Consider the following 19,431-nt stretch of genomic DNA (forward strand, 5'->3'; position numbering starts at 1 on the left):
AGCAGCAAAGGAAAGCTGAGATATTAGGAATTAGCTGAACTACAAACTTCATGATCTTTGTCTAGCAGATGCATTCTAGAATGAATGGTAATTTAGCTTAGTGAGATTCTTATAATTTGACAAATACAATAAAAATACTGCTTAACAGTATGTAAGAGTTGTAGAATTATGTAATTAGTTACTCATATTCTTAGAGATTCTTGAAATAACTACAGGGGATTCGTTATCTTTAATCCCATAATGGAGTTTATCAATATTCACAACAAAACTGAAAGGTCTCAAATTAGAACTAAATCTTTAGATCAGACTATAAGAGAAATGAATAGTGTATATTTTTCATAGAAACCAAATAATCTGAAAAGATTCAGGTGGAATAAAATGCAGTGTTTAGCTACAACAAGCCACAAACCGGGCATCCGGTCCAGTGTCCCTCCATGCAAATCCAGTGTCCCTCCAGTGCAAAGCAATCCCAACCTGAGGGTCCACTACATTAATGTACAGTTTCTTTTCTGTGGCTATTCAGATCTCAGTTTGTCCACCAGATTGTCAGTTATGATCAGTTACAATGATAAGAGTTGCTGTAGTTTACAATGATGCACCCTAAGGAGGAAATGTCATTTGTTTTGGTTTTTTTAAGAGCTTCAAAGAATAACAACATTACAGCATTTATCGTGTTAACCGAAAATAAAATGGACTACTAACCTGTGCTTCACCAGCATGCACATCTTACAATCACCATGAAAAAAATTTACTTTCATTATCACATCTCAGGAATACATAATATAAGCATACCATAGTCCAGGTCACATACACAATAGGATTTATTGTCATTTACAGTTATATATCTTTATACATACAGGTATACAAACCCCAAAATACAAATAAGCAAACTACACCTTTTAAAATAAACTAGAAGCGCGTATTACAACATATTTGACTTCTTTAATATCCTTTCCTGCTCACTTTTTTACTACTTTAATTTGATTCCTCACTGGTCGGAATTGCAAGGTTGCACAAAATACATTGCATTTCCCCTAGAGTTGGCATAACCTGCTGGTTTTCAGAGTTAATCACTAATTAATAATTTGAAAACACAAAGTCATTATGTCATTTCCAGACAATGAGCTTTTAAATGGTGCATGTTATGTCCTAGCCTTTTCAGTAAGAAAAAAAAAGTTTTTTCCTCCGGAAACCAGATGGCTGGTAAGTGTTATTATGAGGCTATGTAAATCTCAAAGCAATAAGCATCAAATCAAAACAAGAATTCATTCCCCTCTCCTCTTATCATGATTGTTGTTTTGCTGAACCAACTTGTGGAATAATACAACTCCTACACATTAGGCCCCTGGATGCTTTGGCAATGATGAGTCCATAACCCTTTCATAGCAAATAGGAGTTCTGAAAACATTTTTCACCTCTGCGTTCAACCTTCCAAATATCTTGTTCTACATGCCAAATTTAAATGAGGCAATCTTATTCCAGGCTGAGTCTTCTCAGTAAACTTATTCATTTGAAAACTTTATTGGCTCCACTACTACCCCAATTTGATTACCAAAATATCCTTGACTGGCTTATGTTTTGGGTTTGGGTTGGCCAAGGTTTTTCCCTACTAGGAAAGAAACCCAGAAGAGTTATTTGTTATTTTCTCTCACTTAAGGAGTAAACACCTGCACCTTCAATGGAAGTGCCAGTTTCATCCTACAACTAAAACTCCACACTTCGAAGAAGTCTTTCAAAGTTCAACTACTAAAGCTGCATCACTATGCAGTGCTCTGTTTTACAAAACTTGCAGATTCCTCTAAATAATCTTAAATTGCTAGGGCTGCCCAAAAAGAAAACTGAGAAACTAAATTCCAAATATTGATTTCCAAAGGAAATTAGCTTCTAAATATTTGGAAGTACCTTAACTGACAAAACATATACTTTCTACTTTCAAAAACTTTCTGTGGAGCCAAATATTTTGAAGAGGTCTGGTATGGGAAGAAACTGTAAAAAAAAATGGATTGGAATGTCATTCTATATTTCTTAGTCTTATTCTTCACTCTTGTTTTTATGTTTTTTCCATGACACATTCACTAGTATTAAATTTTAGTATTGAATTTTATCATTTTGTATTTTAAATCCTTACACATGGCATTTAATATTTATGGAAACATTTCAGTGTTCTTACATCATAATGTTTCCTGTCTGTATTAACATGTTAAAAATAAAATAGTTCTAGCTATATTAGATTGTGTCATTTTATGATGTGAATAAGAGCAGTGACAATTATGTACCACTGCTATTGGTTTATCATGAAATAATGTCAAAATATGACTAAAGAACTAATCCATAAAATAAATTGAAACTCTTTTCCCCAACAGACTTCTTGTCAAATGCAATTCCCTTTAATGAAAAAGAAAATATTTGCCAAAACATTTTCCAGTAAATAATTGCCACTTTTTAAAATTTCCTGCCATAGCTACTAACGTATCTGTCTGATCTAAGTGACGCTGTCTGAGCAGGGGGGTTGGACAGGATGACCTCCAGAGGTCCCTTCCAACCTCAACCATTCAGCGGTTCTGTGATAGTATAAGGAGATGTTGCACATTTTCTTGTACTATCTCATCAAGAGCCAAAAACAATAGAGCACTCTGTAGTATGCCAGTACTTCGAAGTCCAGCATCAAGCAGACTTAAAGTGAAAAAATGATATTCTTGAATTCCTCCAGAATTACCAAAACAAGCACGAATGTTCTAGTGAGATTTTAATTACATACAGGCTATTTGTAGCACTGAGGCAATAGGTCCAACAGGTCCATGAATGCAATCAACAGCACCTGCATTTGGGCCACGGAAGGTTCGACTGTACATTAGACAAGTTCTGCACTCCCGCGTTCCTTCAGTTTTACACCATAAGTGCGTTTCTTCCGTCTGCTGGTGTTCTACTTTAAACCTGCGAAAATTTCACTGACACTCTTCATGTGACACTCTTCATACGTGCACAAGCACGTCCCTAGAAGGGCCAAGCTCAATTTACATACATGTTGTAGGTTACATTTACTGCGAGCTCCATTTCTTATAAACCTGGGTCCCGTGCACTGTGTGACTGCTTAAATGCAAGGTTGAACTTATTTTTGTAATAATGGAAGGCATGGTTTTTATAATATAGCATGCAAAGCACCTGTTTAACTTTGGAAGTATAACATTTAGAGGTCCAGTATGTTTAGTAATCAGACAAGATCCACTGCAGTATTTTGTTTAATGTTGTGTTATTCATAGAGAATAATGCTTAGTTAACTGAATTGGGTACCACTGCACTCAGCCTGTAGGAAAGCCAATTATACCATGCCAGCGCTGACCCAGAAACACAGATAATGTTATGATGCTTTGCCCGTTTCAGTTTTAAAGATCAAAATGTTGCTTTTACACAACTTCCTTAAAACAATTATTCCTTAATGGAAAAGAAGTCACTACAGCATTTTGCCTGATGTTCAACAAAAATTTCCTTTTCAGTTTCAATCCATTCCTCTTCATTGTAACTCCTCTAAAGATACTATGCTTTTTTAGATGTTTATACCTTCAAATACTAACAGCCTTTTGTCATGACCCTTTAAATTATCACCTTACTAAAAGGCAAGTGTTCTTAGAATTTAATCATTCTCACATACTACTGCCTAAGAGTTACTCAAGATATCTCACTGCTCGATCCTTTGAGCACTCTTTTTTTTTTTTTCTTACATCTTCTGGTACCAAGGTAAGTAGAACTGAATACAGCACAATTTCTGCATATAGTTTCTGCTTCACACTGATCAAAAAGGCTGAGGAGAAACTGTCACACCGTAGAGAGCTCTGGAAAAAGAGAAGGAACCCATCTATCCAGGACAAAACTAAGGGTTGCGTCAGATGTTATCCATTACAGATACGCAGACAACCAACTCAAATAAGTTGTACTATCAAACACTGTCAATTTCAAGACTGCTTTCAGAAGAAGAGAAGAGGTTTGAAATCAAAGTATAAAAGGTAGTAGCAATATTGATAATAATGGTCAGCCACAGTTAATAATACGGAAGGAAACACTAAAAACTGCTCGCCACACTCCTTGTCGCAGGCTGTAATGTTGTCATGCCATATGATAACAGAAATTCTTCTGAAAATAATTAGATTTTCAAGATGGACACCTTTATAGAAGAGACACTGCTACGAAAAATAGAAGTATAAAACTAAAACACTGCAATCTGCACTAAAATGAAATGTCACCAAGCATTACAATATTTTGTTACTCCTGTGGGTGAAGAATAAGGAGCAGAGGAACTGTGGTTTATCTCCCCAGTTCATGTCAAAGAACTTGGAAATATTTAAAGATGTGCAAGGTAAGAAAACCAGACCACGCAATGGCAGTCAGAAGCTCACATTCATTCTTACTGATTAAGAATTTTCGCTTATGTTTTACTTTCTTCCTCCTCCTGTCCTCTGCCATCATCGCCACTCAACTGTCATCAAATACAACAGTTCAATATATTTTAATTTTAAACGTTTTAAAGTGTATTCATTTTATGATGGCTATCAATAATATTAGACTATTATGCCAATACTACTGGAGAAACTATCGTTATCATGTCACTACCAACATTTAATTGCTATTTATTTAGCACAAGCCTGTTGGATTTTTTTTCTTTTTATGTACTCTTTTGAGAGTTTTCTTGATGTCCCAGCAAAAGAAAACACTCACAATAGGATTTTTTTCTCATCATCAATATCCAGGCTTGAAATATCCTTAAAGGGTTATTCTGTTGCCAGTTAATGTCTTCAAATGTCCTTGCAGTTTCCTCTGGCAAGCAATATCAAATTTCAGGGAGTAGTGCACAATAAAAACCAATATATTTGTGCCTTCACCAAAACAGGTAATACCAGATGAAGGAATCTGTTTTGGTTTTTAAGTCAGAAAAGAAAGCAACTGGGCGAGGGGGAAAGGTTGCGAAGAGAAATTTGGATCAGTCTTCGTAAAAACAAGCATGCCTTCTTCCCTGTCCCCAGCCTCTCTCATGATGCTCTCTTCCTCACGCGCTTTGCAGGTGGCCATCATGACATTCGTAAGCCTTTGTGCCTAGAACCAAACGCTTTTCAAACCTCACACTTTGTGGGGCACAGCCTTCCCACATAACATACAAACATAAAGATGCCACATTTGGTTTAAGTCTCAGAGCCAAGAACAGGGTAACGCAGAAGAGCCTACTGCTGCTGGCCACTGCCGGGAAGAAAGTCCTTCGGTCTAGACCATACAGCCAATTTATGGCAACGCACATGCAAGAGACCATAGTACCGAGAAAATATCCTTGGTTAGAACAAAATACATAGGAAAACAAAACCATTTTGGAGCACGGTTGGTTCTGTATGGACCTAAGTTGTGCTGTATTGGTAGATCCATTAATTATTTATGTTTATTAATTTAATGAAAAAGAAATTATTCTAATTCATTTCTAATTATATTCTTTAGCAAAACCATCTTTTGACATTGTTATAAGGTTACTTCTTTGCTCTGGTTATTACTGTTGTACTCTACTACTCTAGAAGACTCAAAACTTTGATAGTTGTCCTCTGCAAAATCATATGTATCGTATTCTTGATGGACAAAGACATTCCTAACACCAATAGGCTTTTATGAATAACTTCATCAAACTAGCTACATGAAAGGTAAGACAAAATGAGTAACAGTAGAACAGTAGAACAAAAAAGGTTAACTTAAGATATATTTTGAGAAAAATGCATCAGGGATAAGCATTTTAAAATTAAGCCCTATTATCTGAATGAAACAAAGCTACAGAGTGGGAACTGCAACATAAGAAATCCTTAGAAATATCTTCTTTGAACTGAGTGGCAAAAAGGAAAATCAGATTGGGTTTTAAATATCTTGGAAAATTGCGTAGCTAAGTACTAAGATGTTCTTACATAAGACTTGACTTAACCTATAAAACTACTTCTACGCTTTTAAAAACTGAGTTTTCTTTAAACAAAAGACCAACTTCTAGGGGTGGCGGGGATGAAGAGGGGAACTTACCACAAAGGTTCGATGGTTTTCAACACAATTTAATACAAAAATAACTTTATAAGAAGAGGTCTACTAATTGACAGCGCTAATGCCAGCATTCTAAATAATTTCTACACCAAATCTAGAAGTTTGGGGTTGTTTTGGAGAAAAAACAACTGATTTTTATAACTGATTACAGTCATAAAAAATATGAAAGCTGGTGAGTATAGCAGATATGTAGTTTCATTCCTGTCTTACTTCCAATGAAAATCATCACTAGAACAATAAAAACATCTGATGTCTATCTGATCAAGACTCATTCTCTCTGAAAAAGTCTGGAACAGAACACTTTACATTTCTCGATCTGATCAGTGTTAAACAGGGCTATTAAAAATGCATGGAAATTCAAATATACTCTGATATACTCAAAGTGGGATCAACAGTCCATACTGGCCTCAGAATCACCCATGGGGGAGATCTGCTGTCAGACTAAATATCTTTTTTAAAAAGAAAACCGCAGGATCATCAATGGGGCTACTAATTAGCCTGCTAACTCTAGACTGAAATAGTCTTGTAAAGAATACACCACCTTCATCAACTTCATGGAATAAAAGCTTGGTTTAAGATACAAGTAATGGAGTATAGACAGGAATAATATACATTCAGATGGTTACTTTTTGAATGCGTAAGCACAGATAAGCTTCTTGAGTGTCAAGGTTTTAGTTCGAAGATGGACAGTAAGAACCTCTCATTGCTGACTGAAGTTGACAGTGACCAGAGAACCATAGACAAGAAGAAATCCAAAAGTAAATCAGGGCACACCTATACTGGTGTTTCTACTCAGTTTAACAATGACAAATATGCCTATGATGAGGACAGTCCCTGTGCCACAGCAAAGGGAAGCAGGTGGTATGTTCAAGTGTCTGAAGTAAACAAATACTTGTTGAATACTCATTGAGAACTATATGATAATGGTTTGTGGGATGCGGATGGTGCTTCTCTCCTTTGGCAGAAGATGTTCAAATTTTCTTTCCCTCATTTCCCCTACTTTATTTCCATTTTGTACTGATTCTCTAATGGAACTTTGTTATCAAAAAAAAAAAAACCAAAAAAGGTGAATAAAATATAAAATATTCGCTGTGCCATAAAATATTGCTTTATGTCATACTGACTTTTGTGGGGTATTTTAGTATTTCATGGTAATAGTTAGCGTTACTCAAGAGATGAGCCTAAGCTGATCTTAAGTACCATCCGGGAGGTTTATACATTTTCAGACTCATAAATTCTCCTTATGAATTGGGAATCATTTAAAAAGCTCTGGAAATATGGAAATAAACCATAAAGTACAAATCATGGTACTAACATCTCTAATTCATCTCAAAGGTGAAAAGGGGCATATTCTTCACTGTCAAAGGAGGAAGAGCGGGTTTCAGCCACTAAGTTCAATAGCCTACTGTTCTGAGTCAGATCTGGATTCTTCAGGACCACAGGGTTAAAAACCAAACCCAAACAAAAAACCCACACCATCCAGGAATTATTTGAGTCCTTTAATCTTCAAAGGTGGATAAACTGAATCTTATGTGGTTTACCTTACAAGCACCACTCGGGCACCGTACTACATAACGTTTTTCCCAATGGAAAGAAGCCAACGTCTTTAGCCAAATGTCTAGCCCCATCCTTTGCTGGCTCTTCTGCTTTGCACCACTGCAAGCGCCTATCTTTGGTGGTGTGCACCATACGATATGATAACAGATCTATGAAAAGTGACCTTGATTTGAAATTTCACAGGGCAAAAACTTCCCGAAATTATGAAACCTGTCCAATAAAAGAGGCCAATGCGGACTAAAAATTTTATTTGAAAATTAAACTTTTGTTTAAAAAATTAGCTCCCTACCTGAGAACGCTAAAAGCTTATTTATTTCTTGTCTGTCCAAGACAGTAAAGTCCATAATTTACTGTAGTTTATAAACTATAATTCACTTTGTTAAGCTTTGTTCTGAACTCTGAATCATACAATCTCCTAATGCAAACAAATGTCTTAGAATTTTACAGCGAAGATCCCTATATCCAGTGTGATTTCACTGGTCATTTTCATTTTCAATGAAAAGGAAGTTATGGCAGCTAAGGACAAACTGTGACACTACCACCTGGCTTATCTGAATTTTGAGGGGATGCCAGGCACTTTCTAAGGGAGGGCACACACAGTTCTGCATAAGTATTGCATCACTCTTGAAACAGTCACCTTTTGCTGAAGAAACTATTGCTTTAAATTATTTCCTTTACTAAATATATCCTCTATTTTCCCAACAAGCTATTTAAGAATCTAAACGTGGGAGTCTCTAATATCAGCCAGTAGCTTCTAGTCGCCACAGTTTCATCCAGTCATACCACGAGTGTTGCTGAAGAGGACAGTCTCCTATGAACAAATGCAAAATATCCATATTTATTCTGTTGAAGATTCTCGATCTCTTAAAATATTTCTATTTACAGCCAACATGCCAGGGAATGACAATCTAGACTGTGCAGGAAGTTGAATTCAGGCAAGAAAGAACAAAACTGCAGATTAAAGATTTTGCTTCTATGGTGTCGCCCGTTTCCAAGGAAATCTGACTTTCAGTATACCATTATTTGTAGTTTTGAGGGGGGTTTTTGTAATTATTTTTTTAAGATCAGAATAATAATGCCTACTCCATCAAATATAACCATAAACTTGATCACAAAGACCTATGCGTTTCATTCCTATGTGCTTTCTTACTTTAATTAATAATATTAATCACAATTTTAAAAATAAAAGATACAACCAGATCAAATTTCTGTTCAAATTACTGTTCAACTATCTCTCTATCCTAACTCCCAAATAATAAGAAGTGCAATTCTCACAATCTCCTCTTATAATCAGACTTCCCTGACTGAGCTTTCCACAGGAAACTCTAATCTTTAACTCATCATCTATTAGAGCAATGAAATAATTATCAAAAGATATTCATAGGCATGAAAGTCAGAACTTCCTTAGGACCTGACATTATATGTTATAATTCACTTCACTACATTCACTACATAGTATTATTCACTACAATACATTTGTAGTTACTGCTTACCTACACAAAACTGTTTTTTTATTATTATCATTTATGATTCCATATGTATATTTTTACATACAGTGACATATCATTACCACTGTTTGAACTGACTTGGCCTTATTTTATTTCCTACAACATAAACCTTCAAGCAGATATTACAGTTTAAAGTACAGGAGGCTGTTCACCTCTTGTAAAAATGCATACGAAAGTCTAAGTATGGAACCGTGCTGGTCAATACATGACTAATACAGGTCAGTTACCTCTAATACACATTTTGTTACCTCTTAAGCCAAACAGCTGCAGCTTTTAATTCAAGACTGAAGCTTGGATACACAGTACGGACGTTCATCAAAATTTGAATCTATGTTTTGAGCCAAGCTTCTATCCTTCAAGGCTCACTTTTGTGAATCTAACATGTTATTGCAGATGTAACCAGTGACACTAGGGCTTCACTTTTAAATAAAAATTTATTCTTATTCGTCTTATTACGTGATGCTTTGCAGCTGCACTGATTCAGCCATTTATGACTGTTTCATCACATGAAAACATTACATATACAATTTTCCATAAAAATTCTACTTAATTCTAGTTGTTAAATATACTCTGTATTAGTTATTAATCTGTAATAACGGTAAGATACAAAGTTGCTTATAAAGGAATACCGGAGGAGCCTATTTTCTGCTTTCGGTCACATAACATTTTTTCAGGACTACAGAAGTTTAAAGAAAATCAAACGACAAGAAACAAGTTCTCACTGACATCAGCAGCAAATCCTGAAATATCTTTTACTTGCTGTTTATTGCAGCGTGTTTTAAGGCAGGACTTCAGGAGCCAGGACACCCAGCCTAGATTTCTAAGTCAGGGAATTATTTGTCTGTTGAAATACTCTGGTTATTATTCACCTTCCTTTAAAGAGTTAAGTGTTTCCTACATAAGCTCACTAGACCTGGACGGAGGAATACATGGTGCTACAGTTTTGAAAAATAAGTTGTAACTTACTGATCAGTCCTACATGACCTTAGAGAGGTAAAGCGGAATCGTTGGTGTAATTAATAAGTATGATTGATCCAAAGCTCACAGGATTTAATAATAAGGTCTTGAGAGACAAAGAAAGCCAGTGTTCCTAGAGCTACTCTCACACAGAACAAGAGCTGTGGCTGTGCTCTTTGGATTACAGCAATTCTATCTGTTTATCTTTAAGCGCGAGATGGATGTACAATTTGATGACAAGACATTAGAAAGCATCATGAAGACATTACTACTGAGTGTGCTCCATTGGGTACAACATATGCTACTGAGATACTGGAAATATGATGTAAGGATAAGATATTGCCCAGGGAAATCATTTACTGAAGGCAGATAAACAAAGCATGTAGTGCAAAACCCAAAATAACACAGTTGCCTCTGTAGAATAGCAGAAAGTCTACTAATGTAGAACAATTCCTCAGTTTCACTGCTCTGCATTTCAAGAAAACACCAAATGGGCTATGTTATTGCCAAAAGTAAAATGATTCCGGCTTCCAGAGTGACCAATTTTTAGCCAAGATTGGAAAAACAATGGGACCCAAAGACATCTAGCAAAACCCATTCTCTCCTCCTGATTAGAGCAGCCAGTTGACAGAGGGCAGATACATTCAGCTAAGTCACTAATCTCAGAAAAAAATTCAGCCTGGTCCTCCAAGGAGTGAAGGACATAGCATGTAGCACCTGTCTCAAGCCTCATGACAGCTCCATGGAGCTCAGAAGTGTTTTCGTGGTACTCATCAGGTACCCCAGCTTTCTCCAACCTCAGTGAGACTGTAGTCATAGAATCATTTAGGTTGGAAAACACCTTTAAGATCATCAAGTCCATTCATTAACCTAACACTGCCAAAACCACCACTAAACCATGTCCCTAGGTGCCACATCTACAAGTCTTTTAAACAGCTCCAGGGATGGAGCTCACCCATCCCTGGTTGGGCAGGGATGGGCAGCATTTGAAGAGGACGGGCAGCCTGTTCAAATGCTTGACAACCTTTTCTGTGAATTTTTTTTTCCTAATAGTGAATTTAAACATCCCCTGGTGCAACTTGAGGTTGTTTCCTCTTGTCCTAGTAAATCGCCTTCTGAAGGAACACAGGTCTCCCTGCAGACTGGAGGGACGAGGGGAGGCTAAAATATTTAACACAGGTACTCAGAGTAACCTGCTAAGGCACGTACCTATGTTTTTAAAACTCTGACACCTGTACTTGGCATCTACAGTGCTTCAGTCCTTAAAAGGAACCATCTACTGGTAATACTTGTACCACACTGTAAATGCTGAAAATTTTTAAAAAAAAGATAAAAAGAAAAAGAATGAGGTGCCAATCTGTAAGAAACTTGGCAGGCACAGACCATATTGAAAGGGAGAAGGCTTCATAGAAGGAACACATCTGGAGGATATCTGTGCTTGCAACCTCTCTGTAAACAACTCTTTTACTAAGTGATGGTTTCACTTCAGCAATGGAGTCCTAACCAATCCCACAGCCACGCAGCAAGCTTTGATCAATTAGTGCTTTGACACTGGATAACATATTATAGAAATGCAGAGACCTATTATTACTTTCCACTCTGAGCTAGAAAATATTACGTAATAGGAACAGGGTACACTAAAAGCTATAAATCACAATGAAGTAAGAAAAATGGTCATTTTCCAACTCTGTGTTCATTCGCCAATCTGAGAAACAGTAGGTAGAGTGTATTTATGGTGGAGTGCTATTTCCCGAGGTTTTAAAAGGTGTGCTGAATCACACAACTGATTTATCCTGTAAATACTCATATTTATTACAACCAGACCTAATGTTGACTGAAGCAGATGCAAAATTTTCCATTACTCCAGATGCTTTTAGCAAGTTTTGTGTTTATATCAGAGCAAGAACAAACCAAGTAGGCCATCGGGAAAGATATCAACCAATAATAATCCAAAGCAATACTAAGATCGCATGATAATGCATCACACATTTCTGGCTGATTGTTCAGCAGTCCTGGAATCAGCAAGTTTCACCTGTTCAATTTTTTTTTCATCAGAGTCTACTCAATTTGCAGATACAATCATTTTATCATTTTTCTTCAGCAAAGTATAAAAGCAAGTTTGTCAGAATCATTGTCTCACCATTAATATTAAAGCTCTTCATTATCTCTTCTGACAGAACAGAGCAGTCTTCGAACATCCTAGCGAAAATTCCAGTTCATTCATGAAAGTAAGAAACCGAGCAAACACCACGAGAACTGCATAGAGCTTTCAAGACCAGTGTATAAACTGCGTTTTGGCCTCTGCTCATGAAAGGACAGGAGTCACTGCCTCAGACTACAAACATCTGTCCCTTGTCTCAGCTTCGCGATTAGGCCCACAGCTGCTTGTTAAGCTCTGAAAGTGAAGAGTCCTAATCTACAATAAAGCCTGTCTACAAATGCTGTCAGAGGCAGCAGGCAGGTACGAGCCCTCCAGGTCATTTGTGTTTGATAGGTAAGCCCTGCGACATCAACCTATGGAAATTTACTGCCTGTCACAAGGTACTTGCTAATCAACTAAGTTACAATTAAGCCAGGAACTGAAGCTGTAACTGCTCCTCATTCAAACCTTTGGGCCTTTTCATGAAGCTTTGCTTTGAGGAAAAAAGTGATCAAAGTTTTAATTTTAACTCTAGAAAGGCAAGTATAATAAAATCTTAATACAACACATGACAAATGCAAAGTGTCTGCTAATTATAAGTACATGGCCATGTAAGACTCGAAGCAAACCACAGGCGTTTCAGGAGTGATTTTGAACCTAGCCTTTATTTCTTCAAATGCAGTTAATCAAGAGTGCAATTAATTGAGAGTACAAGTAGTGGCACTTTGATCACATTCTGCCACCAGTTACACCCATCCAAGCCCACAGTAAGTGACTTCAACAGTTCACTAGATATAAACTGAGGCAAAAAAAAATTGTCCAGTTTACAATTATGGTTCCTTTTACTAATTTTGACTACATATGAGTAATTTCAGTAATTCATATTCACTTTACCTGATCTTTAACAATTATTCTGTCCTCTGCAGGACAGAATTTTATTTTATCACCAGGTACCAAAATATACGGTATACGCATTACGGAAAATCACTTTTTGAATGTTGGTTTGCTTTTTTTTAAAAGTAAATATTTAAACTATATGCCTGAATTTTGAACCTGACAACTAGAAGCACAAACAGTGAAAAAGGCTTGATTGCTTGTCTGCAAATTTTAGCATGCAGCACAAGGTGAAATTGTCACCCACTGCGAGTCTCATGGTAGAGCAGAAAAACATCTCATTAATAAAACATCACTATGCCAAAACCTAATATTTTCTAGACTTTACCAATGAAACTACCACGTAGTAGAGCTAATTCTCCTTGCCCAAAAACAACTGTGCATGCCAATTTATTTGACTGTGATTTCCATTTTCTAGGTAAAGTTTACTGCACTTTATTTTTGTCTGAAAAATTACAGATCACACCTATGTTCTACACACAAGTCAAAATGCAGATATTAAGCTAAAACCAGGAGAAAATGTTCACATTTCAAGTTCAAAACACAAGGATATTGTAAAGCACTACTTTCTCTACATCTTGTTTAGATATTAAAATAAAAATCTAGATTTCTGTAATATATGTCTTATTTTCAACTGTAAATACTAAAGAATATATCTGTCTTTAATACAAGAAATTAAGTAATCTGTTTCCTTCAGATCACCTGGTTTAACTTAGCTTTAAAAGAGAATGTACCAATGTTGACAGTTGATGAAAATCCCAAACACTCATGAGGTTAGTCACCAGAAGTAGTCTTCCACATGAGCTATAGCGATACTTTTTTCATCCACTAAGTAACCTGTATACAACTTCAAGCCCAAACTTTGCTTCTTATCCTCCACTTCAAAGATGAAAGTAACTCTCTTCCACATAGTTGATATGCATAGCAACTTTCACCCTAATAGAAGTTCCTAAATTTATCTGTAACAAAATATAGCAGAATGTGTTACTGAGAATAAAACATGGTTTCTGCAGAGCAGCAAATCTTCCTAACTGTACACTACAGAGAGTGAAAAATTCTGTATTACAGTGACACCTGAAAGAGAAAGCAGAAACTGCTGAAGGCTCTGACCAGGCCACTGGAGTTACTACTTGCCTACCCTAATGAAAGGCACGCTGGCTCAGTTTACAACTGTATTTGATGATGATCACAATTCTCCTTTCATAAGAAAGGCACCATTTCTGTTAGCAGACAATACGCAGTAATCTCCAGACTGACAGGCTTCCCGTACTTAAATTCACATCTTTGGTTAAGGTCCAAATATTTTGAAGAAAGGCACAAGCTAAAGGTGAGAGGCAGCAGAGACGATCTCATGTGAAAGCTTCTATAGTCAAGCTTAACTGCTGCCAGACGAAAAGCAAGTATGTTCATAATCAGGTTAGCAGGTATGGGTTTACTGTTGAGAATCAGCTTAGATCTTCAGCTATCAGTGAAAATGGAACCTACCTCAAACCTACAACTGTTCTGGTAAACATAAGGTAGGCAGAAAATGATACAAGAATCATAGAATTGACTAGGTTGGAAAAGACCTTTAAGATCATCCGTCCAACCGTTAACCTAACACTGCCAAAACCCCACCACTAAACCATCTCCCTAAGTGCCACATCTACACGTCTTTTAAATACCTCCAGGGATGGTGACTCAACCACTCTCCTGGGCAGCCTGTTCCTTTGCTTAATAAACCTTTCTGTGAAGAAATTTTACCTAACATCCAATCTAAACCTCCCCTGGTGCAACTTGAGCCCATTTCCTCTCATCCTATTGCTTGTTACTTGGGAGGAGAGACCAACATCCACCTCACTACAACCTCCTTTTCAAGTAGTTGTAGAGAGCGATAAGGTCTCCCCTCAGCCTCCTTTTCTCCAGGCTGAACAGCCCCAGCTCCCTCAGCTGCTCCTCACAGGACTTGTTCTCCAGACCCCTCACCAGCTTCATTGTCCTTCTTTGGACATGTTCCAGGACCTGTGTCTTTCTTGTAGTGAGGGGCCCAAAACTGAACCCAGTATTTGGGGTGAGGCCTCACCAGTGCCGAGTACAGGGGGATGATCACTTCCCTACTCCTGCTGGCCACACTATTCCTGATACAAGCCAGGATGCTGCTGGCCTTCTTGGCCACCTGGGCACACTGCTGGCTCATATTCAGCCAGCAGTCAACCAACACCCCCAGGTCCTTTTCCACCACGCAGCTCTCCAGCCACTCTTCCCCAAGCCCGTAGCACTGCACGGGGTTGTTGTGACCCAAGTGCAGGACCCAGCACTTAGTGGCATTAAATCTGGAAGCCTGGAAGTCTCTATGGTCACTAACACTGTTGAACTGAAAGCTCACCTCCTCATTCTGTTTTGATCACTCCATCTAGCTCTACTTAAGACAAAATTTGCTCCAGAGGGGCTTAGCCCTAAGCAGTATGGTCACAAGCCAGTAGACACTACTGGACTTCAGTACTAAAGCTAAGTCCCTGGCATTTAAACCAATTACACACAACTGCGGAGATTTATGAATCCGAAGGAGTGTTTTTTAAAGACATCTGTCAATAGGTCTAGGCAAGAACTCTACTTCAAGCGCAGAAGGCCCAGATACAAAAGAGAAATTAGGACCAAATGTAGCTCCTGAAGAGCATTCACAGTCTTACATTGAAAATTATGATCCTCAACACTTCAGCCTAGCCTTTGGGGCTCTTGAAAGCTACAGTAACAGAAAAGTTTAGTTCCTAAATTTTTGCTTTTGCACAGGAAGTGACTGCCTACAGCTTGTCATGGATGAACAAGTCAATTGTTTAATTTATGTCTAAGAATAATTATGAGTCTCCAGCCAAACAGCTAAAGAACCCGACCTGAGTATAACCAGTGTGAATCAATCATAACAAATCTGAGAAAAATATGGTGAAGAACAAAGACCATTTCCACTTCGCCCAATTATGAAATGGTATAGTAGGAAGAGGACTAAGGTCAGAATAACAGAGAAGCAAGATGTGTGACTTCCTAGGTTTATAATCAAAAACTCTTATCTTCCAGACTGTCCTAGAAAGTAGGACACAGGATTTAGTACAGGGGCATCTCTACCATCCAGTAGTCACGCACTTTCCTGTGAGAAAAGGTCTGTGGGATTGTACCTTTCAGGAGGGAGACGGGGTTTCCATGTTTTAAGTAAAACAGCTGTTGTATAAGTAGATGCCTAAGAAAATACACTGCCCTGCTTGCCTATTCACCAATTACCCAATTAACCATCTGTGTGCCTATCTAAGCAAACTCCATCTGTAAATTCTTGTGTGATAATTCGCACATTCTGTACCACATACTTGACAGCTATATCTATCATTGTGTTGGTGGATGTGAAATTCCAGAAATTGCAGAATTCTCCCCTAGAAAGATAAAGATATTCAAAGGAAAAAAATCATAGTCCTTTGGACCTACGCCATGTAAATGCCTCTGTAAAAATTTCATCTATTTTCTTCAACTTATGTTTTAAAACCCAGGTCTATATAGCTTCATGACAGCCTAATGTTTTCACACAACAGTAACTAATATCAAATATTGCATATATTTACCTCTTAGCTAATAGGCCACAGCACCTTAGAGATTGTTTGAGCTCAGACTAGGCTATCTGTAACCAAAAAAACCCCACTCTTATTCTGATGTCAGATTCAGACTTCCTGGTGGAGGGGGAGGATGGGCAGGAAGACTTTTTTGGGTTCATTTTGCATATTTGCTTAAGTTTCTTTCCAAATCTAACATACTTAGTAAACCAAGAGGGTTCTCTTGTAATACTGGTAATAAAAGAATTCCTACTATCTCTAAATTATATTGCCAAAAGAATTCTGAATTTTGACCATTTGCCATTTTTCCTGACTTTTTCTCATCTTTAAGGACATACACCACAATAAGCTACACTGATCAAAACAGATCTCTCCGTGGCTTTGAAAAGGCCATAGGTGAAGGCTTCTAGAAGAGTTTTTAGATATTGGTTACCCTGTGAAGAGATAGGTTCTTATTTAGTGCCTATCCCACTGAAAGTTTTGATTCAGAACCAGAGATGTATGATCTTAGTTTCACGTTCAAATAACTGTTCTCCAAAAGAGACGTGAATCTTGAGTGATTTGGGGTTCGAGTCCAGTCTCATCCTGTCCCGTAATTGCACTTCGTGGCTACTGTCATCATATTATGTCCACGTTGTGTTCCTTAAAGGGTAAGCCTGAAAGTAACAGTGACCTTCTGATTAATTGTAAAGCCTTCAGGTACATGCACTCAAGTACAAGTGAGAGTTGAATGCTGATGGATAATATCATTTTGGTACCACTCAGTATTTACAAATTTTGTAACTGCATAGGAAAGCTGCTGAAGGAAACGTGCTAAAGTACTGAGACTTCTCTTTCCTAAAATCTATTTAATTTCACTTTTTAAAAACATCATTTTTTTTCCTAGAATTTACAAGGTATGAATATGTTCCCTTTCCTTTGAACTTCTTTCCCATTTAAAAATCTTGGGGACTTTTGTATTGTATATTTATTTTATCACGTTTGATTTTATTGTCTCATATGGTGCCTCAAGGTTTTTGACAGTAATGAAAGGTGCTACATAAATAAAATAAATTCCTTTTTGCACTCATATTCAAAAAGAGAAGATCAAGAGCACTGCGGCTTTAAAATTGTATATTCAGCCCTCAGTATAACTTTTCTTTTAGAATGTGTGCATATTAGAATGTGTCCATACATATATGCATTATATCTACATATGTCATGTTAATGTGGTTTAAACATGTACACCTCCCACAGGTCCAGAAGAGCTTTTATAACCCTTTTGACATCTATGGAGCAACAACATTACTTAGTCTACTGAAATAAATAAATGAACACTAGATCACAAGATCAAAAAAGTAAAAATATTTTAGAGGATTAAAAGAATTACTATTTTACCAAATATCATTAAATATTCATTTAAGAGATTACATCGGAGTTCTGTGTAGTAATACTTTTTCTCATTTATGTCCAAATATCACAGGTATAAACTCAAAAGGAATATATCACAAAGTAAAACTCTTTTAAAAATTAAAAATTCAGCTTCTGTAATATTTTGTTAATTTTCAGAAAAATATTCAATGGATCTTTTTATAAAAATTGCAAAAACTGTTGATTAGTATTTGTTTTAAAACTAGTTCTAATTTAAATAGGTATTTTTGAAACAGGAATGTTGATCTTGTCCTGATAAAATTTGAAATTAAGTACTTAGGAAAATGTAAGTATGACAAATTGAGGTGAGAAAAAGACATATACACCAACCATCAAACACATGAATCTTTCCTTACGAAAGTTAATGTTTACCACGTAGCATCAGGGGTAAAATAAAGTTAGCTGCAGATTAATTTTTTTTAGGTGGATTAGACTATATATCATTGGTTGAAGCAAATTCATTTGTATGATGGTAAGAATTTGCTCTGCATTCTGATATGATTTGTTGCTCAACTTCTGGTAAATACTGTAAAGAAGAGTAAGTTTAGCAAACTGATTTTTAGAAATAATAGGCAGTGTTACATACATCTAGCACTTACTCATCCTTCTTTCTATTCCTTCTAAAATCTAAAATACATGCTCAACTATAATGTAAAAGAAGGATTCATATTATCTAATTTTATGCACCTATTAATCAGATGTCTAATCTAATCCACTTTATTTTAGATCATCCCATCTTTCCTCGGACATCTACAATATCCTGGCAGAATTCAGCTCCCAGGCAGTGCCCCGGACCATGACTGCTAAGGAAAGCTGAGACAACTGGCGAGATGCTTACCTTTCAGATGGTCAACACTAGGTAAGATGAATCACTTCCCCAAAATGCTTAAGTACTTTGGTTGTACAAGACAGTAGGTATTGGATCGACACTCATTCAGAAGAAGAGGTTAGATATGTCTAATCCATTATAAGAGATTTGAAGAAAGTGACCACGGCACATCCAGGCACACACCACACTCCGTGGGAGCATCTCTTCCCTCCCTCCGGTATAAATACTGCAGTAACTACAGCAATAAATAAATTATTCCGAATTATACTTTTAGCTGCAAATGAATAGTGAAATTGAAGGAGCAATAGCAACAGTATGTAGACCAGGTGAAAGCAAACTGCAACTTCCCCAAACAATTGTCCTGTCTTTCTATTACATGATGCTGCATTTCCTTAAGCTACGTGCAGACTGCTTCACTTCCCCTTGACCCCAAGAAATGACCCTTTTCTCAGGTCATTTCCCCATTCTTCGTTCAGATACAAAATTTTTCCGTACTGCTTTTGCGCATTC

The 19,431-nt window shown here is 37.0% G+C and overlaps 1 protein-coding gene across 3 annotated transcripts in view; it reads right to left on the reverse strand.

The window, feature by feature from the left end:
* The window catches only part of ZFPM2 (zinc finger protein, FOG family member 2), a 316,540-nt gene that overhangs the window by 263,981 nt on the left and 33,128 nt on the right, over window positions 1–19,431 (reverse strand). The window contains exon 1 of one of the 3 annotated variants that reach the window (XM_054193154.1): window positions 12,217–12,380. The exons of the other annotated variants lie outside the window; for them this stretch is intronic. Within the exon in view, the coding sequence (XP_054049129.1) occupies window positions 12,217–12,274 (58 nt within the window). The 5' untranslated portion in view covers window positions 12,275–12,380. Of the gene's footprint in view, window positions 1–12,216; window positions 12,381–19,431 lie in introns of those variants that run through there. 3 annotated transcript variants of the gene reach the window in all.

Source organism: Rissa tridactyla, chromosome 2 (assembly GCF_028500815.1).
Source record: "Rissa tridactyla isolate bRisTri1 chromosome 2, bRisTri1.patW.cur.20221130, whole genome shotgun sequence".
NCBI lineage: Eukaryota > Metazoa > Chordata > Aves > Charadriiformes > Laridae > Rissa > Rissa tridactyla.